General features: G+C 38.1%; 1 protein-coding gene across 1 annotated transcript in view; it reads left to right on the top strand.

Moving 5' to 3' along the window:
• SUCLG2 (succinate-CoA ligase GDP-forming subunit beta) overlaps positions 1-6767 on the top strand; it is a 290163-nt gene extending 283396 nt beyond the window's left edge. The window contains exon 11 of the mRNA XM_052638350.1: positions 5698-6767. Within this exon, the coding sequence (XP_052494310.1) occupies positions 5698-5813 (116 nt within the window). The 3' untranslated portion in view covers positions 5814-6767. The remainder of the gene's footprint in view (positions 1-5697) is intronic.
• The last annotated feature ends 18242 nt before the right edge of the window (positions 6768-25009 follow it).

Genomic DNA, 25009 nt, shown 5'->3' with positions numbered 1-25009 from the left:
CAAGTCCAATCACTGTGTCAGCCAGGACTGGGGTCCTGTTGCAGCTTGCCTCGTGGGGGTGGCGGGAGCGGGGCTTGTTGCCTGTAGGCACATTCACACAGTTGTTGGTGGGGTGCAGCTCTTTATGGGTTGTTGGAATGAACACCTCAGTTCCTTGGTGCCTGCTGGCTGGAGACTGCCCTCAGTCCTTTGCATTGTGAGTTTCCCCATGGGGCAGCCCATAGCCCATAGCATGGCAGTTGGTTTCATTAGAGTGAACAAAAAGAAAATCAGAGACAGCAAGACTGCAGTGATGGACTTAGTCTCAGAAGTGACCTTCCATCACATTTGCTATATTCTTCCCCTTTAGAGTCAGGCCACTGCTCTAGCCTGTACTCAAGGGGCATGAACACCAAGAGGTCATAGTCAGTCATCTGAGAACCATTTTAGAAGCTGCCACCCACACTTAACACAATAGTATGTTAATTAAAGTAATGCTTGTGACATATGTATACCTATGTCTGATTCATGCTGATGCATAGCAGAAATCAACACAATATTGTAAAGAAATATCCTTCAACAAAAATAAATGATTTTTTAAAAAATATGAATTTATTTTAATTGGAGGTTAATTACTTTACAATATTGTATTGGTTTTGCCATACATCAACATGAATCCACCACAGGTATACATGTGTTCCCCATCCTGAACCCCCCTCCTTCCTCCCTCCCCATACCATCCCCCTGGGTCATCCCAGTGTACCAGCCCCAAGCATCCAGTATCATGCATCAAACCTGGACTGGCGATTTGTTTCATATATGATATTATACATGTTTCAGTGCCATTCTCCCAAATCATCCCACCCTCTCCCTCTCCCACAGAGTCCAAAAGACTGTTCGATATATCTGTGTCTCTTGCTGTCTCACATACAGGGTTATCATTACCATCTTTCTATATTCCCTATATATGCATTAGTATACCATATTGGTGTTTTTCTTTCTGGCTTACTTCACTCTGTATAATCAGCTCCAGTTTCATCCACCTCGTTAGAACTGATTCAAATGTATTCTTTTTAATGGCTGAGTAGTACTCCATTGTGTATATGTACCACAGCTTTCTTATCCATTCATCTGCTGATGGACATCTACGTTGCTTCCATGTCCTGGCTATTATAAACAGTGCTGCAGTGGACATTGGGGTACATGTGTCTGTTTCAGTTCTGGTTTCCTTGCTGTGTATGCCCAGCAGTGGAATTGCTGGGTCATAAGGCAGTTCTATTTCCAGTTTTTTAAGGAATCTCCACACTGTTCTCCATAGTGGCTGTGCTAGTTTGCACTCCCACCAACAGTGTAAGAGGGTTCCCTTTTCTCCACACCCTCTCCAGCATTTATTGCTTGTAGACTTTTGAATCGCAGCCATTCTGACTGGCGTGAAATGGTACCTCATTGTGGTTTTGATTTGCATTTCTCTGATAATGAGTGATGTTGAGCATCTTTTCATGTGTTTGTTAGCCATCTGCATGTCTTCTTTGGAGAAATATCTATTTAGTTCTTTGGCCCATTTTTTGATTGGGTCGTTTATTTTTCCTGGAATTGAGCTGCAGGAGTTGCTTGTATATTTTTGAGATTAGTTGTTTGTCAGTTGCTTCATTTGCTATTATGTTCTCCCATTCCGAAGGCTGTCTTTTCACCTTGGTTATATTTTCCTTTGTTGTGCAGAAGCTTTTAAGTTTAATTAGGTCCCATTTGTTTATTTTTGCTTTTATTTCCAATATTCTGGGAGCTGGGTCATAGAGGATCCTGCTGTGATGTATGTCGGAGAGTGTTTTGCCTATGTTCTCTTCTAGGAGTTTTATAGTTTCTGGTCTTATGTTTAGATCTTTAAGGATATCCTCTAGACAGGAAACACAAAAAGGGTGTATAAACTCGAACCCAAAACAATAAAGTAAGTGGCAACGGGATCATACTTATCAGTAATTACTTTAAATGTAAATGGGTTGACTGCCCCAACCAAAAGACAAAGACTGGCTGAATGGATACAAAAACAATACCCCTATATATGTTGTCTACAAGAGACCCACCTCAAAACAGGGGACACATACAGACTGAAAGTGAAGGGTTGGAAAAAGGTTTTCCATGCAAATACAGACCAAAAGAAAGCAGGAGTAGCAATACTCATATCAGATAAAATAGACTTTAAAACAAAGGCTGTGAAAAGAGCAAAGAAGGATACTACATAATGATCAAAGGATCAATCCAAGAAGAAGATATAACAATTATAAATATATATGCACCCAATATAGGAGCACCACAATATGTAAGACAAATGTTAACAAGTATGAAAGGGGAAATTAACAATAACACAATAATAGTGGGAGACTTTAATACCCCACTCACACCTATGGATAGATCAACTAAACAGAAAATTAACAAGGAAACACAAACTTTAAACGATATAATAGACCAGTTAGACCCAGTTGAGATCTATAGGACATTTCACCCCAAAACAATGAATTTCACCTTTTTCTCAAGCGTACCCAGAACCTTCTCCAGGATAGATCACATCCTGGGCCATAAATCTAGCCTTGGTAAATTCAAAAAAATTGAAATGATTCCAAGCATCTTTTCTGACCACGATGCATTAAGATTAGATCTCAATTACAGGAGAAAAACTATTAAAAATTCCAACATATGGAGGCTGAACAACACACTGCTGAATAACTAACAAATCACAGAAGAAATCAAAAAAGAAATAAAAATATGCATAGAAATGAATGAAAATGAAAACACAACAACCCAAAACCTATGGGACACTGTAAAAGCAGTGTTAAGGGGAAAGTTCATAGCAATACAGGCATAACTCAAGAAACAAGGAAAAAGTCAAATAAATAACCTAACTCTACACCTAAAGCAACTAGAAAAGGAAGAAATTAAGAACCCCAGGGTTAGTAGAAGGAAAGAAATCTTAAAAATTAGGGCAGAAATAAATGCAAAAGAAACAAAAGAGACCGTAGCAAAAATCAACAAAGAAATGAATTTTTTATAAAAATGTAATGCTCACTCCTATAACAACAGATATGTTCAGAAGCAATATAGTAGGGTTTTCGTTCTGATTCATATGAAGTCAGAGAGGATGAGGAGCCGGGTGCTTGGCTCTGCAGGGTTTCCCAAATATGGATGCTGAAGGAGTCATTGTCATCTGAAAAAAAGCTGCCATCCAATATTTTTCTGGCTGGCAACATTTCAGAAGGCAGACAAGGAAAACAGAGGAAATACAGAGAGTAAAAGTGGAAGAAACTTCACAGGCATGTGTTTCATTGCTGCTGCTGCTGCTGCTGCTGCTGCTGCTGCTGCTGCTGCTGCTGCTGCTGCTGCTGCTGCTGCTGCTGCTGCTGCTGAGTCGCTTCAGTCGTGTCTGACTCTGTGGTATTCACAGTATATTGGCCAGTACTCAGTCACATGACCCCCGTCCCCAACCTGGAACGGGGCCTGGGAATTGCAGTTCCTCTTTGGCAGCTCTTTCCCAGCATTAGCTTCCCACTGTAGCAGAGGAGCATGGAGCTTTGGTAAACAGCCAGCCACGACTGCCACAGAGACTGCCATTTACAGAGTGCTTTCACACCTATTATTTCATTTGGTTCTCATGGCGATCTCTGCTACCAGCATTATTTTCCTCATTTTAAAGATAGGAAAACAGACTAGTATGCCTTTAGGACATAATTAGAACAGGATTCAAGTACCATCTCTGCCTCTTACAACCTGTGTGACTGTAGAGAAGTTTTTTAACCTCTCTGTGCCTCAGTTATCTCATCTGTGAAATAGGTACAACCAGACCTATCCAGATTCATTGTAAAGTTTTCATGTGTCACATGTAAATCCCTTAGAACTGTACCTGACATATGCTTAATCAATATTCATTGTGAGGAAGATGATCAGAGTATTATGTCTGAAGATTAAGAAGTTGATGCTCAAAGGATTTAAATGATTTATCCAAAACTACACAATTAATACATGACAGAGTCAGGATGGGAGTCTAGGGATTTTAAGTAACAACTTCCCTATGTTTTAAGTTCTTGCTTGTCATGGAGTCCATTCATCAGATTCCTGTGTAAGGTGGCCCCGCATCAGCCTTGAGCCAAAGACACAGTGTCCAGTGTCCCCTTCAACACTGCTTTGGTGGACCCGGTGTGCCAGGAGAATCAGTACTATACTGCCTTCTCAGCTCAGCTGTGCCTCCTTAATTCTTGCCTTTGCCTTTGGTATGAACATGCTGACCAAGCGTCTCCTTTTTATTTGTACTCTGAGGTCCTCCAAGGACTATATCTCAAGGTCTTTGTTTATAAATAGGCTCTCTCTTACTAACTAGATAAAAGCACTGGAGATGATATAAGATGAGATATTTCATTAGACACTTAAATTTTATCACATTTCTCCCAGGGGCTTGTTCACATTGAAAAGAACAGAGTGGTGTTTTTCATGTTAAATAGTCACCGAAGAACACAATTAGGTGGGATGGTTTGGCCTGCATATGCTACAGATCCACCAGAAATGGTCAAGAGATGTCATTAGAGGTTACAGTGCTCATTTTCATGGCTTCTGCCATTTTTATTAGGTAGAATGAGGATGAAGCATAAAGGGACACTTTGAATACTGTCACTGTCTCCAGGCAGTGGATTTGAGCCAGTGAGCAGATTCTCTAACTTCAGATCTCAGATTAGCTCATGACTCCGACGTTTGTTTCAAGAGCTTAAGACAAAGGACTTCTGGAATAAGCCAAAACTACATTAAATTCACTTGAGTGTGTGGATTACCAGCAGCAATTTTAGCTTTTATCAGGAAAAAAATGTCCGTTAGTCTCTTGAAAATCCTGTCTTTCATCTTTTTTTGTAGCTGGACTATCACTTGATACAGGTTTTGTCACATCATCTTTCCTGTCTGTGACATTGATTAGAATCTGTTTTTTTAATTTTCTTCCTGGTGAAAAGCTATAAGTAGATTCATCCTGAGCATCTTCCTGTGTTACTGCCATACTTCATATCATTCTAATGCCCTGACTTACCATTCTCTTGCTAATTTTTGTGTGCACAAAGTTTTCTTCTTTATATTCCATATTCAGACTATCCAGTCAAAAGATATTTCTATTTAAGAAGATTTTCCTCTTTCAAATTAGTTGAACAAGTGGTTGTTAATCTCTGTTCACGATCTTCTAAGAACCTCATTATTTCAGTTTTTTTTAATGCCAGAGAAAATAGAGACAATATCTTTTTAATGCCAGGCAGTTGAATTAAAAAGAGGAAAAAAATAAATTTGTCATCTAAATATATCTGAATAGCTAGATCTGGATTATAAAAAATTGACCTGAATTGTAATTAAATGGTGTTAGAAGATTCAGGCGATCTTCCCAGGTGGTAAAGCACCCATCTGCCAATGCAGGAGATGCAAGAGATGCAGGTTCTATCCCTGAGTCAAGAAGATCCCCTGGAGGAGGACATGGCAACCCACTCCAGTATTCTTGCCTGGAGAATCCCATGGACAGAGGAGCCTGGCAGGCTACAGTCCATGGGGTCGCAAAGAGTCAGACACGACTAAAGCAACTTAGCATGCACGCATGTACAGGAGACTCAGGCATCTCACGACTTCAGGTTGTATGAAACTTCCTGGGGCATCACCTTCAGTTCCATCTCAGTGACTGTACAACATCCCCCCACTCCCTTCCAGGAACCAATGTCCACGAGGCCCAGAACATTCTCAGTAACAGCGGACTCCCCATCACTTCAGCTGTCGACCTGGAGGATGCAGCCAAGAAAGCTGTGGCCAGTGTGGCTAAGAAGTGATGCCTTGCCCTGATCCTTCGGAAGAAGTGCACTTACCCATAAAAAGGGATGGTTCTCTCACCACTGTGAAGAAAATGGTTATTCCATTGGGGAAAAAGGGGGGGTGGGGAAGGGGAAGAGCAAGAATTACAAGTTTTTTGTTTAAAAAATTTAAATCTGTATTTTTTGAATAAGATGTCTAGACAACTTAATTTCCCTTATAGCCTTTATTAATTTAATGACCTGCGTTCTCATAATTTTCTGTCATAGTGAGTCAGCTCACCATTGTTTTGCCAATGGAGCAGTCTACAAGGCCAGACAGTGTGTGTGTATACAGCATTTGAGATCAGGCCCTGGTTCATTTGCAGCTATTTTGGTGAACATTTGTATTGTGTTTAAAAAAAAGATGCATGCTGTAAAAAAAAAGTCAGACAAGATTACATTGAACAGATCTGCCATCAAAAAGGTGCAGCTAAGACACTGAAACAAGTAGCTGTTATAAACTGAAAGCATTTTTACTATTTTGAATTCCAACATGTTTAGAAGATCCATGAAATGTATTTTACAATGGAAGATTCATAATTAATACCATATACATGTATCCTACCATTTGCCTTAATATTGAATATGCTGTTTACCTCATACTAAAAATGAAGCCAGAAGCCTTACTTGTGATTTTGGAGTAGAAGTTTCTCTTTTAACATCAGAACTGAAGGTTGATTCTTATGGAAATCTCTGACTGAGTCATTTCAAGATGAAACAACACTGAAATCAAATTATGCTGTGAGTGTCACTGTCTTTTCTCTCTTCCTATTTCCCCCCTGAATCTACCACCTGGGAAAATGTAATTGAGAGAATGTGGCTTTTTTGCATAGTGTCCATTTTTGTGGTGGGAAAGAATGTGATTTAGGTTTGTGTTAAAATTTTGGTAAATTTTTATCTATATGTAGATTCGAATAAAATCCTCTGTTTTATAAACTCAGATCTGTGTATTTCTCATTTTAATCCATTTTATTCATCAATTTTTTTTCTTTTATTAAGATACTAGTGTCTTAGGCAATATAGCCAGAGATAGAAAATTTGGGTTGTCCCAGGATTATTCCAGTTCTACTCAACTTTTTCAGTGACTATATCTGTTAGGAGATTACTTAATCAAAGGATGAAAATTTTTATACACCCTGGAAGCCCAGGTAAGTGCCACAAATATCTGACAGTTAAAACATGGCCTTAGTTTGCGTAGCATTGTAGGAAATATTCAAATATAATCTCACTTATGTGGCTCAGGCTCCAACATTAGCTGTTTTCCTCTCAGTGTACACATGTGTCACAGACCATACTTTTTTTAACCAGTTTGTACGTTGTTCTCAAAACCTTCATATCTGGACAGAAGTTAAAACGCCATTGTTTTATAGATCTGTGTTTATCATGGAGGAAGAACTCATTTTATAGATCGGTCTTACATCCTTTATTAATTGTTACACAGTAGGGGGCTTCCCTGGTGGCTAAGAGGTTAAAGCGTCTGCCTGCAATGCGGGAGACCTGGGTTCGATCCCTGGGTCGGGAAGATCCCCTGGAGAAGGAAATGGCAACCCACTCCAGTATTCTTGCCTGGAGAATCCCATGGACGGAGGAGCCTGGAGAGCTACAGTCCACGGGGTCGCAAAGAGTCGGACACAACTGAGCGACTTCACTCACTCACATGAAAAATATTAACAGTGTCTTTTTAAGTGTGTTTCGATTGTGATAGCTTAACTAGTCAGTATTGTGAAAGAAATAATGTATACTCTATCAATTAGACAGAAACTACATATTTGAATCCTTTACCCTTTGTTAAGGCTTATGTTAATCTGGCTGTGTATATGGATATTTCTAATCAATACAGTTTGGAGGAGGGGGTAAAGAAATTAAATCATTCGTGTGATTATTTTGTTAAATAATAACAAAGAGCCCTTTGTTTTCAAAGATGTGGGAAGCTATACTTTCTTGGAAGCTCCAAGTATTGAATTGATGTGGTTTGCATAGTATCCCTGGTGCTGAACACAGTACAGTTTCCATGGATTTTTATGGAGTGAATTACTGTTATGTGTTAAGGCACAGCCACACAGACTGAGGGTACACAGGAGAATTGGGGGCAATTGGTGCTCTGGATCTGAAGCCTGTATATTACCTACTCCAATGTGTCCTGTATTTCTGACCTTCTGATGTCCCCTTCAAGTCTTCAGCTGTACTATATGTAGGGGTGAAAAATAATTTCCTTTAAATCTGATCAGTATTTGTTATACATGGCCCTATCCTAAACAAGAGTATCTATGAAAGGAAGAGAGAGTCTAAATACAGTACTCAAAGAAGCTTAAAGAGTAATACACACTTTTTACCCAAACTGCTTTGCATGTAAGATTTTAATGGGTTTGCTAGTCTATCCTGTCAGTCTCATAGAACCAGCATCAGATTTAGAGGGGATTGAAGTCCTGACCTTCCCACTTACCAACATTCACTTCTTTCTGTTGAACAACCTCTTATATTTGTGTAAGCTCTTTTACAGTGGCAAAAAACCAACTCAAGCTTAAGAAAAAAGGTTGAGGGGGGGATGATTTTGTTCTTGTAATTACAAAAGGCAGACATTTTCAGCTACAGTTAAGGCTAGATCCAGAAACTCAGAGCCTGAGAATGTGAACTCTGCATCTCAGAGATGCTAGTCTCTGTATTGGTTTCATTCTCAGATGGGCCATTTCCACAAGGTGGCAAAATGGCTGCTGGCCATCCCAGGTAGATATTCTCAAGAGTTTGCATCCGTAAGAGAGAAAGAATGGGGCAGGAGGCAAGAAAGAGTAAAGAATGAAAGGAAGGGAAGGAAGGAGGGAGGGTGAAGGAAAAGGGAAGGAAGGAAAGAAGGAAGGTTGGTTCTCTCCTGGCAATTCTAAGAAACATCCCAGAATGTAGGTGATGATTTTAGGTCAGAAACTTACCTCTGAACCAGTCCTCTGGTCAAGAGTTTACAGGGCTCTGATGAGTCCTCTCTGGGTTAAATCCCCACTTGTTGCCCTGATAACGAGACCACCCTCATTCAAACTACCAGAGCTGAGAGTAAGAAAAGGAAGGGGTAATTCCATAAGAAACTCGAGGATCTAATAAGAAGAAACAGTATTTTCTGGAAAGGAACAATAAGAGATTACCACATTCATCATCCATAGAGCACTGATGTTGAACAAGTTGTTCTATAAGGACTCTTCCAACTCTGAAATGTCATGATTTTATTTTATTAATTTCTCATCATTTCTTGGCAGTCCATTCTTAACCTATGCATACAAGTTACCAAGTTTTTTGAATAGATGCTGCTTGAGTCATCTAAATATTTGACCTTGATTTATTTGTCGAGAACAGTAATGTGAACTTAAGAAGTAATGGCATTGAGGCTCTTAGCTCAATTTTGGTTTTCTATTTAAGTTTAAATTCAACTCATGAATTAGTAAAATAGGTATGAAACTTTGAATGACCTTATTAGATCTATGAATCATTTAATTTGTTATTTTACAGTTTATATACTGTGACCATCCTTCTCAGTTTGCTATCAGCATGAAAATAAAGGTATAGTCCTAAAGAATTATATTATTTATATTCAATGTCTTAATAAAAATGAGAAGAAAAAATGTTTTGACATTTCTAAATTAAACATTTAAAACTGATTGTTTGTAGGATACAGTGTATGTTCAAATAAAATAAATGAAAAAATCATATAATTATGGTAAAAAATACTGTGAAGAAGAGCAGGAAAAGCTATGTTCTTCCATGTCCTTCTACATATGAAGTTGGCAAATGTAGGCCTGAGGGACTATATAGTTTTATTGACACAACCGTGCCATTTATTTACATTCTGTGGTGGTTTTCATGCCACACCAGCAGAATTAAGTAACTGTGATAGAAAATTCATGGCCCTAGACCATTTACTCTGGACCTTTACAGAAAAAGTTTGTCAACCCCTTCTCTGTATTAAAAAAAAAAAAAAAAATTACAGTATTATCCTCACAATGACAGCCTGGATTATTGTTTCTAAATCTGGGAAAGGCAGATTTAGGCATTAAAGTGAAACAAATAAATAAGTAGGAAATAGGATCTCTGACCTTTGCATTTTAAACCCAATGAAAATTGATTTGTCTACAAATGGACATTTGCCAATGAATACCTTTTTAACTGTGTTACTTTGTTTCTTTCCATCACCCCAAGAAGTGCCTGCACATAGCTAGGTGTGCTTCTGAAATACGCTATTCTTAACTACTTACAGGTGTGTTGGAATAACATCAAATCATGGCTATGAATATTGAACTCCCAAAGATCTGTGTCTATTGAGTCATACTCAAAGTGGTCCTTGCTAATTTTTGTGCATAATTTAATCTTGGGGTCCTGGGAAGATGGTAAGAAGGCAAAGAAAAATTATTTCAGTGCACCTGATGTCTGTAATGTTGCTATAAAGGCATTATTACATTTTATCTTGAGGAACAGTAGCATAGTGAGATAAAGTTGCTCTGCTAAAATTACATAGTGGCAAGAATTTAGGCTTCTAGGCTTCTGGTTTTCATTGAGTTCTGTCACTTCTAGTGCATCATTGTTCAGTAGAACTTCTGTGATGATGGTGATGGTAAGTATTGGTGCTATCCAGTATATGGCTACTAGCCACATGAGGCTGTTAAGCACTGAAAACTTAATTTTAAAGATTACTTAATTTTGATAATAGTCTTAGTAACCACCTGAAACTTCCCTAGCCTTCCAGTGATTAAGACTCCACACTTCCAATGCAGGGGATGGCGGTTGTATCCCTGATCAGGAACTAAAATCCCACATGCCATACGGTGAAAAAAAAATTTAGCAACTTGTTGCTGTTAGCTACCATTTTGGACAGCATAGCCCTTCAGTCTAAATCTAGTGGGTTTTTATGCATTACTTTGACGTCAGAGGAGCCCACATTGATTCAGTGTTTACTGTGTTCCAGGAACTTTACAGATGTTGCCTTAATTAATCTTAGCATCTCTGTGAATCTCTCATTCCTCTATTACAGATAAAATGTTTTATAGGTGATATATATCTCAGGGAAGGTATAACATGACCAAGAACACAAAACTAATATTTGACCAGTCAGAATTCAACTCTGATCTTCTGAGTCCAAAACTAGTGCTTCTTTGTTTAAATCTGTCAGAGCCTAAATTCAATAGTTTTGCTGCTGATACTGATGGATAATTGGAAAGAATGATGGAGGCAAAATATTTAGCAAGCTGAATACTTGAGTGTTTTGCCCTTTAGTGTACCCCCTGCCCTGGGAATGAAAATTTAAAAGCTGAAAGATTGTCCTCTGCAGTTGGACAAGTTGTATAGACTATAATGGGAATGGCACATTTCCATACCCACATAGTAAAGTCTAAGACAGGGGCCACCTTCTGGAACTTAATTCCAAGTGCTTTCTTGTTAATTCACTGCCTTCTCTAATACACAGAATGATGACAAAACAAGACAAAAGGCAGAGGGATAAGAGAGGTGAAAGCTGAGACAGTGTTACCATAGTAGTAGGAGAAAATTTAGTTAAATGTATCATTATTCTTCTGGACAATTTAGATCCATAACTCTTGTCTCATGTCTTGATATTCAAAATAGGCCAGCAGCAGTTCTCAGGTACATTATGCCAAATTCCACAAATCCAAAATTAATTAGATTTTATGTTAACTGTGAGAAAATACTTTTTTTTTCTTGTTCCTCCATTATGTGCACAGGAAGTATGTGGAGGCATTTTTTTTAAAACTGGGAGCGCTTTTAGCCCTTTTCTAGCTAGAGGAGAAAGAAATGAAGTTGAGTTGTTATCTAGCAGTCATTTAGAGATCTGTTCTCAGAGATCAGACAGAGACTTGTATGGACTACAAGATTTGGAGGTTCTTATTTGGAGCTTAAGTTATATTTTAATGTTGAATATTCATGTACTCTAAATCCTTATAATTATTTTTCCTCAAAAAAATAATTTTTGACTTTGTATTAAGAGTACAATCTGCAAACAAAGACAAGTTGAATATATTAAAATAACTTAAACCATTTGCAGAAAGTTTTTCCAGAGAGTGGTAACAACCCAAATGTCTTATCAGCTTATGACTGGATAAATGAAATGATGTATATCCATATTCATCAATAAAACAAATGAAGTACAGAAATGGTACAGTATGGATGAACTGGAAACCTCAAAAAATTTAATGAACCTTCATTAAACCAAAGGAAGGAATAAAATCACAAAGGCCACATATCATGTGATCCCACTTTTAGGAAATGTCCACAGTACATAAATGTAAAGAAATAGGATGTAGATTAGTGTTTGCCAGGACTAGAGAGGAGAGGAGAATGGGGAGTGACTCCTAATGGGTTTTCATTTGGGATGACAAAAATGTTGTGAAATGAGATAGTTGTGGTGGTTACAGAACTTGAATATACTGAATACCACTAAACTATGCTTTTCAGTGATAAATTTTATACTATATGAATTCTCAATAAAGCTATTCTAGATTCAGGATGGATAGACGCAGAGATAGGTAGGAGAACTTGTATTAGGAGTTGCATGTGTTAATAAAGGCATAAGTTGGATTTTATTTCCTGCTCATTTATATTATCTCATGGATACAATCAGGTGACCTTAGAGATAGTGATCATTTTGCACATGTGTTCATGGGAAGAATAGTTAGTAACCTTTCTTTCTGGATTTCAAAGAAACAGCTATTACTTTCTGAAAAACATTTCATCCTTTACTTTAAAAGTCATTTTTTCCTACCTTCAACATTGTGTCTTAAACATTTAGGTCTATTTTATAAATTGCCCCCAGTTTTATATAGTTGCTTTAAAAATTGCCTTTTTTTTTACTTTATTTTTTTCCTTTTTTTTTAATTTAAATTTTTATTTTTACTTTATTATACTTTACAATACTGTATTGGTTTTGGCATACATTGACATGAATCCACCACGGGTGTACATGAGTTCCCAAACATGAACCCCCCTCCCACCTCCCACCCCACATCATCCCTCCAGATCATCCCCATGCACCAGCCCCAAGCATCCTGCATCAAACATAGACTGGTGATTGGTTTCTTACATGATAGTATACATGTTTCAATGCCATTAAAGATGCCTTTTTGCACATTAATAAGAATCCTTTACATTTCTGTTAAGTCTTTAGAATATTGTACAGTTTGTGTGTACATGACATTTATAAGCTTTCAGATATTGCATGTGAATTTCAAAAAATCATAAATTATTTGAATACATTTGAAATACATTAAATTGCATTTTATAGTTTTAATTTTTTTACAAAAGTCCAGTTATATTAACAAGAAAGCAAATAAACAAGGTTGGCAAGAATAGAGGGAGGTAGATACACCCCTTTCATGTGCAGTTGTCTTGTAATCAGTAAAACCTTTCTGGAGGGCAGTTTTTTAGTAAGGCTCAATGGCTGTAAAAATGTTCATAGTTAAGGGGCAAGTGGCCAGCATGATGGTGTAGGAAGAACCTGAGCTCACCTCCTCCCACATGCCCACCTGAATTGTAACTATTCAAAGAGCAACTATTGATAAGAACAACCTGAAGACTAGCAGAAAAAATCCTTCACAACTAAAGATAATAACTACAGTGAGTTGGGTAAGAGGGGCCGAGTCTTGGTCAAAACCCACACTTCAGGTAACTCCCAAACAGGAGGATAATCACAACTGTAGAAATCCTCCCTAAGTAACATTGGGTCCAAGCCCCACGTTAGGCTCCCCAGCCCAGGAATTCTATACCAGAAGAGCCCCCAGAACACCTTGCTTGGAAGACCAGTGGGGCTTACTTTCAGGAGAGCTAGAGGACTATAGGAAACAGATTCTGCTCTTAAAGTTTGCACACAGACTCTCACAGTCTTCGAGACCCAGGACAGGAAGCAATAATTTGATCGAGCCAGGTCAGATGCACTAGCTGATCTTGGACATTCCTGGAGAGGGAGGAGGCAACTGGGACTCATCCTGAGTTGAAGAGCTCATTCTACCATGAAAACACTGATGCTGTGTGAGTTGCATTTTGGAATGCTCCCTCTGGCTTATTAGCACTGAGATCTGATGTCCCTCACTATCCAATCAACTGGAGCTTCTCCAAGATAAGCAGCTAGCCATGTGTGGTCCCAGCTCCAACCACCACTGGCATGACATCAACTTCAGGACCCCTGCAGCGCTGTAGCCTATTAGATCACAACCCAGCCCACTCATGAAAGGGCTGTCATCAAACTTGGAACTCCTGGGCCCCAGCTCTGCCCACTATCAGGCCAACACTACCTCCAGGATCCACAGATCTGCAGACAGCCACTCCAAGACCTGGCTCCACTCACGAGCAGGACAGCACCAGGACTGGGACTTCTGAGCCATGCAGCCAGCCATGCCGTGACCTGGCATCATCCGCCAGTAGCCAGCAACATTCACACTAGGCTGGAGTTGGCAGCCACCTGGGTCAGGAGCAGCCACACCTATCAGAGTGCCCATAGTAGTCAACCCTATCATAACAGAAGGGCCTACACAACCCACACTCCTAGAGCATATACTTCTGGATATTTTTAAACACTAAATTCAAAAGATATATGCACCCTTATATTCAGTGCAGCATTATTTACAGTAGCCAAGATAAAGAAGCAGCATACGTGCACATCAATAGATGAACAGATAAAGATGTTACACACACACACACACACACAATGGAATAGTACTCAGCCATTAAAAGAGAATGAAATACTGCCATTTGCAACAACATGGATGGACCTAGACAGTATTGTGCTCATTGAAATAAGTCAGGCAAAGAAAGACAAATACTGTATAATTTATATGTGGAATTTAAAAAACAAACATAACAGTCATATATACACTTGACTGCCAGAGGGATGGGGTGATTGGAGGAGAGCAGCAAGTGAGGGAGATTAAGAGGTACAAACTTTAAGTTAAGAAATGAGTCATAGGCTGGGAGGGATTGGGGGCAGGAGGAGAAGGGGACGACAGAGGATGAGATGGCTGGATGGCATCACCAACTTGATGGACATGAGTTTGAGTGAACTCCGGGAGCTGATGATGGACAGAGAGGCCTGCCGTGCTGCAATTCATGGGGTCACAAAGAGTCGGACACGACTGAGCAACTGAACTGAACTGAGGTATGAAATAAAATATGTGATGAATATAGTCAATGATTATGTAATATCATTGTTTGGTGACAGATGACACCTAGATTTATCATCATACTCATTTTGAAATGTTTAGAAATATGGAATCACAATGTTGTGTGCCAGAATTTAACATAGTGTTGTAAGTCAATTATGCTTCAAAAACAGTAAAACAAATTCATAGAAAAAGAGATTAGATTTGTGGTTATTAGAGGCAAGGGTTAGAGGTAGGAGGAATTAGAGGAAGACAGTCAAAAGGTACAAACTTCCAGTCACAAGATAAATATTAGGAATGTAGTGTACAACATACAACATAACTAGTATAATTAATTGTGGTATATGTTATACATGAAACTTGTTAAAGAGTGAATTCAAAGATTTTCATCACAAGGAAGCACTATTTTTTCTATTTCCTTTGTATCTATATGAGATGATAAATATTCACTAAATTCCTTACAGTAATCATTTCATGATGCATGTTACTAAAATCATCATGCTGTACACCTTAAGTTTACACAGTGCTGCATTCAGTTGTATCTCAGTAAAACTGAAAATGTCAAATATAAAAATATTTCTTAATGCTCATAATTTTACCTCTTCAGAGTTTGGAAATGACTGCTCTGTGGCAACAGGTGAATCAGAAAGAGGGGAAAACTGGCTTGATCTGATTGAAGCAATGGCTGGAAGCTCTGTGCTAAAAGCAGGAATGATTTGATGCCAAAGGATATTTTTCCTCACCATCACTGAGGAAATATGAATGGTAACCGTACACACTACTAATTACATCAAGATGACCCTGGCCCAGTGGAACAGTTTCCATCTGTTCCCCTAGAATTTTCACCACTGGCACACAGACTGAGGAAAGGAGTTGAATATCACCTTGTAGGTCTCAGACAGGTAGGCAGCTGATCTCTGATTAGGTGGGCAGTGACTAAAGAGGATTGGCACATACTATTTCATAACAAAGACAATAACAAAGAGATCCACTGTGTCGATCATGAGCAAGAAAATGAAGAACATAATATCTGTCCTATTATAACTGACAATTGACCTCTTTTGGAAAAACATAAAACATATTACTCAAGATGGAGAAAACAAATCCTTTTTTTTTCTTTTTTTAAAAATTTGTTTATTTTAATTGGAGGCTAATTACTTTACAGGATTGTATTGGTTTTGCCATACATCAACATGAATCCACCACGGGTGTACACATGTTCCCCATTCTGAACCCCCCTCCCTCCTCCCTCCCCGTACCGTCCCTCTGGGTCATCCCATTGCACCAGCCCCAAGCATCCTGTATCCTGCATTGAACCTGGACTGGTGATTAGTTTCTTATATGATATTATACATGCTTCAGTGCCATTCTCCCAAATCATCCTACTCTCTCCCTCTCCCACAGAGTCCAAAAGACTATTCTATACATGTGTCTCTTTTGCTGTCTTGCATACAGGGTTATCGGTACCATCTTTCTAAATTCTATATATATGCGTTAGTATACTGTATTGGTGTTTTTCTTTCTGGCTTACTTCACTCTGTATAATTGGCTCCAGTTTCATCCACCTCATTAGAACTGATTCAAATGTATTCTTTTTAATGGCTGAGTAATACTCCACTGTGTATATGTACCACAGCTTTCTTATCCATTCATCTGCTGATGGACATCTAGGTTGCTTCCATGTCCTGGCTATTATAAACAGTGCTGCGATGAACATTGGGGTACACGTGTCTCTTTCAATTCTGGTTTCCTTGGTGTGTATGCCCAGCAGTGGGATTGCTGGGTCATAAGGCAGTTCTATTTCCAGTGTTTTAAGGAAACAAATTCTTGATAGAGCTTCATCATATGGAAAACCTTAAGACGAATATTCAGTTAATAAACAAAAGCATGCTCATAATGACTTACAGAGAAAAAGAAGCTAAGGACACCAATAGAGAACCAGAACAACACTATTCAAGAACTAATAAATAAGTTACAAAGTTCAATAAATCTTAAATATATTGCAGTGCACAGGAGACCCCACACTCACAATGAAGAGTTTTCCAGCCCAAATGTCATTAGAGTCAAAGTTGAGAAGCCCTCATTTAGCTGCATTTGTTTACATAACTATAGTAAATGTGGGTTATTTGTATCATTAAAATAAAGATACCGAAAGAAAAAATACTAAAGGAGAGAAAAGCTGAAACACTGACTTAAATGAAGGATTGTATGATTCACAATGAATGCAAAGGGGGAAATAAAGAAATTAAAGCACTTAGGAGAAAATAACGAAGCCAGGAATAATACAATATAAGGAAAATTGTTGGCAGTGAAAAAGGGATACCAGCCAAAAAAAAAAGGGATACCAGCAACTGAAAATGAAAGTTAAAGATAATGATAAAAGAAAATCTCATTGAAAAGAATGTACAGTTGTGCCTCAACCATGAAAAGACAGTATACTCCAGGAAATATCAGTAACAAAAATTTATGTTTTAAAGCCCAAATTTCTCAACTTTGAGAGCAGAGAATCTTTTACTGCCTAAACATGGAAATGAGAATATACAAGAGAAAAGTAATCATACTGGACTTATATTTCTCTCTATACCCAACTTTTAAAATGAAACAAAATCTGTAAAATTCTTAGGGAAAGAAAGTGTCACCCAAAAATATCTTAGCCAACTAACTGAGTACTTTTGTCATGTTACTGTCTGTGAAAATATTAGGAATAACTTCAAAATCTAAGTACAGGTAATTGAGCAAGTAAACTATATAGTTTCTAACTGGTGGAATACTATGTAACCATTAAGAATGATGAAGTAGATATGGGCTTATTTGTGAAAAAGTGTTCCTGATACACATTATAACAGTTGGACTTAATCGATACCTACAGGACATTTCAACCAAAAGCATCAGAATACACATTCTTTTCAAGTGCACATGGTATGTTCTCCAGGATAGTTCATTTTCTAGGCTATAAAAGAAATTTCAACAAATTTAAGAGAATAGAAATTATATCGTTTCTGACCATCAGGGTATGAAATGAGGAATCGATTACAGAAATAAAGACAAACACATGTAGACTAAATAGCGTGCTAATTAAAAACCCTGGGTCAGTGAGGAACTCAAAAAGGAAATCAGAAAATAGTCAGTCAGTCAGTCAGTCCAGTCTCTCAGTTGTGTCCGACTCTTTGCAACCCCATGAATCACAGCGCACCAGGCCGCCCTATCCATTACCAATTCCTGGAGTACACTCAAACTGGTGTCCATCGAGTCAGTGATGCCATCCAGCCATCTCATCCTCTGTCGTCCCCTTCTCCTCCTACCCCCAATCCCTCCCAGCATCAGGGTCTTTTCCAATGAGTCAACTCTTCTCAAGACAAATGCAAATAAAAACAACCATCCAAAAGTCTGTGGGATATAGCAAAAGCAATTCTTGGAAGTTTATAGTGATACAGGCATATCTCAAGAAAAAAAGAACAAAAAATTCTCAAACAAGCTACTTTCTAACAGAATTACATAAAGAAGAACAAACAAAGCACAAAATCAGAAAAAGGAAAAAATTAATAAAGATCAGAGTAAAGGAATAAAACGGAAACCACCCCCCCAAATAAAAAGCTAGCTGAAAAGATCAATGAAACCTAGAACTGATTTTTTGAAAAGATAATCAGAATTGAGGATCCTTCAGCCAGGATCATTAGGGGAAAAAAAAGATGACCCAAGTATACAGACACAAACACAAAGAAACGAAAGAGGAGAAATTACAACTGATATTTCAGAGATACAAGCAATCATAAGAGAATACTGCAAAGTTATATACCAACAAACTGGACAATCTAGAAAGCATGGATAAGTTCCAAGAAACATACAATCTTCCAGAACTAAGTAGATAAGTAGATAATCTGAAGAAGTAGATAATCTGAAGAGACCTATCACTGCAACTGTTCAATTCAGTTCGATGACCCGAGTATCACTGCAATTGAAATTGAATCAATAATCAAGAAATTCCCAACAAAGTCCAGGACCAAATGGCTTCACAGAGGAAATCTACCAAACACATAAAGAAGAGCTAATACCTGTCCTTATCACACTATTCCAAAAAACTGAAGAGGAAGAAGACTCCCAGATTCATTCAGTCTGGCCACCATTACCCTGATGCCAAAACCAGACAAAGACAAAACAAAAAAAGAAAATTACAGAGTAATAACTGGGATGAATATAAATGCAAAAATGATCAACAAAATATTAGCAAGGTAATTTCAATGATGTACAAAACTGATTCCATACCATGATCAAAAAAATAACCACCAGCAAAGGAAAAAGACAACCTATGGAATGGGAGAAAACATTTGCAAACAATATGTCTGATAGGGGTTAATATCCAAAATGTATAAGCAAATTACTGTTTGTAAAATAAATAAGATATATGAATATAATGTACAGCATAGGGAATATAATCAGTATGATAACTTTAAATGGATTATAATCTATAAAAAATATTGAATCTATTTCATACACCTTAAACTCATATAATATTGCGAATCAACTATAGTTTACTTTAAAAAGTGCTCATAATATATGCTGCAGAAGGATAGTAACAATATATGGGATAATATTTTAAAGAATTTGTTCATACGTTTGTATCTGTGTGCATAGAAAATTTATGGTAAGGATATAAATTAATTTTGTTTTCTTTTAATTTAATTTATTGATTCTCAACTGGGGACAGTTTCTCTCCCCCAAAGGTATCTGGCAATATCTGAGACTGTTTGTTACAACTGGGAAAATGCAGCTCACTTCTAGTATCTCTGAAAATACAGCTAAATATCCTCACACACAGGACAGCCTTCCACAGGGATAAATCCTTCTGCCCAAATCAGTAGGGCTGAGATTGAGAAAACCTGACTTAACTGTATTTACTAATTTGCTATAGTAAATAAGGGTTACTGATATAATAAAAATAAAGTTTTCTTTTTTTTCATTTTACTTTATTTTACCTAAAAAGAAAAAAAAGGCGAGCACAGAAAAAAATAAATAAAATTTTTAAAAATTCAAAAACTAAAAAATAAAATTAATACCAGAAATGCTGTATCAATTGAAACTGGAGTAGATTATGCTTAGTAGATGAATGTGTTCAAGTCAAAAAGGTATAAATTCATTTTTATATACAGTCCTTTGTTAGGGGTGTTGGCTTAATTTGCAATGCAAATTTGCAATCTCCACTAAGTGAAAAATTAGTAAAGCATACTGTTCTTTTAAATAATGTTCTACGTTGGGAGAATAAAGACCAAATTAGAAAAGAATATATGGTCAACACAGATCCAAGTAAAAGTTTATTTTTAAACTGCTCTATTTAAATAACATATTAAGATCTCCTCATTCACTTTATATTGTAATATCACAGAATACATGATAATTTAATCTTGGCCTAGGATTGGAATAATTTGTGATTCTCAGCTAGTATATATTTCATGGGTATACCCCCCAATATTGTTCAATACATATGAATTATTTTTTTCTACAGTATGAGTTATGAGATATTAGGAGTGTTCTGTTGTTTGGAGTCCCTTAAACCTTTGAAGTATGGGTGTCGAATATTCTAAGGCTTGAAATTATGCCCCATTAAGTTCAAGTGATGTATGTCAAATAGTATGTGGATCTATGTTGAAGACTTTCGTGGCGGAAAAAACTTGTTTTTTAGGTAGAAGCGTAGTGTAAGGACAAGCCAGCATTGCAGAAAACATGATTGGTTAAGGGGAACATGGCAGACTTTGCCTCCCCAGTATGTAAAAACTGTGTTTGAGCTATTCAACAGTTTTTCCCAACCAGCAACAGAGTGCTGGAGAGGACCAAGTGCTGCTTAAATGTATAATCACTTAAGTGCTCAGGCTGCAAATATGGCTAGTATTTTGCAGGGTCTACAGAGCTTTTTGTCCTTGAAAGCATATCTAAAATTCTAGTACTCGAAAGTGTGCCATGAGCACAAAACCTCTTCAGCATCCCCAGCAAATGTCATTTTAAAATTAGAGCTTGAAAAACGTAGCCAATTAAGTTTAATTCAAACAAATGTTTATCTAACATCTGCTCTTCCCCAGCAACATGGCAGCTGCTGGGAGAACACAGTGAAAATGGAAGTGTTAGTCGTTCAGTCATGTCTGACTCTTTGCGGCCCCATGGACTATAGCCCCTAGGCTCCACTGTCCTTGGAACTCTCCAGGCAAGAATACTGGAGTGCGTTGCCATTTCCTTCTCTAGGGAATCTCCCAGACCCAGGGATCGAACCTGGAAATCCTCCATTGCAGGTAGATTCTTTACTGTCTGAACTAATAAAGACAAACCCCTTACTCAAGAAGTGGATCATCCACATGTGCTTAAACTACTCCCTGATACTTGACAGAACTTAGGAAAGTGATGGAAAATGAAACGCTAGAAACAGCTGAGAAAAATTTTCCGTAGATGATAATCATACCATGGGTTCATGTAATGTGTATGCCAGTGTGAGGGATTTTATGTCTTTGGGAGCAACTTTTATGCATTAAAAAGATTTACTACTATCTTTTTGCTTATTTGCACATTTTGGTTGTTTCTTGGGGTTTTTTGTTTAGTTTTTACCATTTAAAAATTGCAGTCATGCTTTTTGCAAGGTTTTTTGAAATTAAGAAAATATACATTAAAATCTCTCATGACCCTACTGCTACTGTTTACATCTTGGTATGCTTCATTTACCTTTTAATGCATTGATAGATAAATAGATGGATAGTTTTGTTTGTTTGGTTGTTCGTTTTACTATTTAGGATTGCACTATGTGCAGCTTTGTATCATTTTTCTCTTAACACTTCATTATGGGTATTTTTGCAGCCGCCATCATCTCTTCTTTGGTTACCTTCTGAAAGCAGGAATCCCCATCTATAGATGAGATGAAAATGCTGGTAGTCAGATATCAAACATGCTTTTTACCTGGTCAGTTCTGTTGAGAATTGCATTATTATGCAGTGGTACAAATATGGAAACCCACATTTCCAGGAAGAAATAAAACTGCTGTATGCCCCTACATTTTAATAACCCACTTAAAATATTAAATTTGAAAGAGTTAATAATTATGGAGGCTATAACCAATCCTGAAATTATTAGATATTTGTGAATTTCTGGACCCTTTGAGAAAAATGAGCTCTTAGTTTAATCTATCCAAAGAGTTATCCCAATGGATAATATTTCAGGGTTTAAAGTTTTCTTGGGTAAGTGAGAAATTCTCAACCTGAACTCATGTCTTTAGTTTGGTTTGATTGGAAGCAGAACTTGAAACAAAAATTCTTCTGCAAATAATTTATCGAAATCAAGTTCTTTGGAAAAGGGCTTCCCAGCTGATGCTAGTAGTAAAGAACCCACCTGCCAACGCAGGAGACTTAAGGATGTGGGTTTGATCCCTGAGTCAGGAAGACCCCCTGCAGAAGAAAACAGCAACCCACTTTTCTTTGGAAAAGCGTAAAAGAGATGAGGGGAAAGGCATAGTCCAAAATAAGAGACTAGATAAATATGCAGTTGCAGGAGGCTGTCTAGCCTAAGCTACATCCCTTGGGAGCTCCTGAGCATTAATTGCACCACAGAAGTTGTTTCATCCAGCGGAGAGCAGGCTGGACTATTCAATACCTCCATTATCCTTGGTTATTGTATTCCCCATGGAGGAAAGGGTTGGGGTAACCGCACAGGTATTTCTGAATGAGACAGCTCCTGTCATTCAAGGATGTTCCTCTGGAGAATGATACAGATGTAAGTTGTGAAATGTCATCACCAACCGGAGGTGGAGGACTGGTACATCTGCCACAACTTCTTTATTCAGTAAAAGCTGGTGCTAGTCACTGTATTAGGTATTGCCACTGCATTCAGGCACAGTGGAGATCCAGGTAGCAGTTGTTTTCACTAAACTCTTGGGCTTTTTGATCTAGTGTAGAGGACAGACTTAAAATCAATGTCACAAACATCAGAGTATAACTAATAGCAGAAACATCCAAAAAAAAAAAAAAAAAACTGTTCTAGCATAATGTAACTTGAATCTCTAATAAAGAAATTTGTCTTACCCCAGGATGAAAAGAAAGTCTTACCGGAAACTGGCTAGTAAGGGATGAATGAATTACGGAACTGGCTAATAAGGGATGAGGGAGAGAAGCCTAAGAGACAGTTCCAAGTAGAGCAGGAATGGCATGTGCAAGGATCCTGTGGTGGGGTACATGGCACATTCTCTTAAATTGGTGTGTCTAATGTTGTTTGAGTACTGAAAGCAAGGGGAAAAGTGTTAGCTGCTGCTGCCGCTGCTAAGACGCTTCAGTCGTGTCCGACTCTGTGCGACCCCATAGACGGCAGCCCACCAGGTTCCCCCGTCCCTGGGATTCTCCAGGCAAGAACCGTGAAGTGGGTTGCCATTTCCTTCTCCAATACATGGAAGTAAAAAGTGAAAGTGAAATCTCTCAGTCGTGTCTGACCCTCAGCAACCCCAAGGACTGCATCCTTGTAGGCTCCTCCATCCATGGGATTTTCCAGGCAAGAGCACTGGAGTGGGGTGCCAATTGCCACATGAATGCTGTATAATAAAATATCACAAAACTCATTGTTTTAAAACAATAAGCATTTATTTTGCTCCTGAGTCTGAATTAGTGATTTGGGCTGGGTTCTTTATGATTTGGCTCATTCACATGTCTGTGAACCAGCTAGCTGATGGTTGTTTTAGGTTGACTTTGGCTGGGGCACCTGGACAATTTGGCTCTATTCTGTGTGTCTCATCCTTCAACATCCTAGCCAAGGCATGTTCTCACAATCAGAGAAGAGGAAGAGCAAAACCCAAAACATGTAAGCACTTTTTTAGACATCTGTTTGCATCATAACCACTAACATTCTTTTGGCCAAAGCAAGTTACATGGCCAAATTTAGAATCAGGATATTAGAAGTATTCTCTGCTTGTGGTGGGTGTTACTTAAAATCACATGCCAAAAGTCATGGATACAGGAAAGGATGAAGAATTGGGCCATTGATGTAATCAATCTCATAACAAAGAGGTGAACAGGGCCCAGACCATTTTGGACTTTAAGCTCTGCCTAAGTTGCCATGACTACACAACTGCCCATTTGCAAGCCTGTGGCAAAAATCTACCTCATCTATCTACTCAGCCCTTCCTTAGAAATTAACCCATTCCATCACTTGCATCATTTTCTTTTTTCATGTACAGGCTGCAGTTGTATTCTTCATAACCCCTATCCTGTTGGTGCTGTGTTCATGAATCACAGCTTTTATTTCCCTCTTTGTATCTCTAGACTTTGTATTTAATGTGCATTTTTGCATTCCTGTGAGAAGCTCAAAGTGATACATACTCCATCCTTTTAACTAAGCTGTCAGCTATTCCTTTGAGATGGTAACATATCACAATAGATGGTAGAGAGCTCAATAATATGTGTGTGTGTGTGTGTGTGTGAGTCGTTCAGTTGCATCTGACTCTTTGCGACCCCATGGACTGTAGCCTGGCAGGTTCCCCTGTCCATGGAACTCTCCAGGCAAGAATAATGGAGTGTGTTGCCATTTCCTTCTCCAGAGCTCCATAATAGAAAAGTATAATTACCATTTATACGTGCAACCTAGAGAAGTGCCAAGAGATTCTTGAGTAGTTTTCCACCCAGTGTCTCAAAAGTCTAAGACTGAATAATTGGCCCCGTGAGTCTTGACTTCTAATCTAGATTATATCATAGTCACTCTATTCTCTGTTTTAGAAGAAAATTCTGTGTGTAGTTTTAACCTCTGTAGGGAGATAAGAAAACTCATCAGTTTCATGCTGCCTTATCCAAATGTCAGCAATCTGAGGGGACCTCAGAATTGTTTTCCTAGAAGATGAGGGAAAGGGGCGGGGGGGGGGGGGGGGGGGGAGTGTGGTCCTCATAGCATAATCCTCCAATGAGAGAAGAACCAGTAATTCATTATGTTCCATCAATGAATGGGAATAACAAGGCATTATAGATCCCTTAATCTTGTATGTCTAAATGTATTATAAAGGAAAAACACCATTACAAGAATCTGACT

This window comes from Budorcas taxicolor, chromosome 1, assembly GCF_023091745.1.
Source record: "Budorcas taxicolor isolate Tak-1 chromosome 1, Takin1.1, whole genome shotgun sequence".
NCBI lineage: Eukaryota > Metazoa > Chordata > Mammalia > Artiodactyla > Bovidae > Budorcas > Budorcas taxicolor.
Note: the sequence above shows the minus strand (reverse complement) of the source record. Positions and strands in the feature narration are given on the sequence as shown.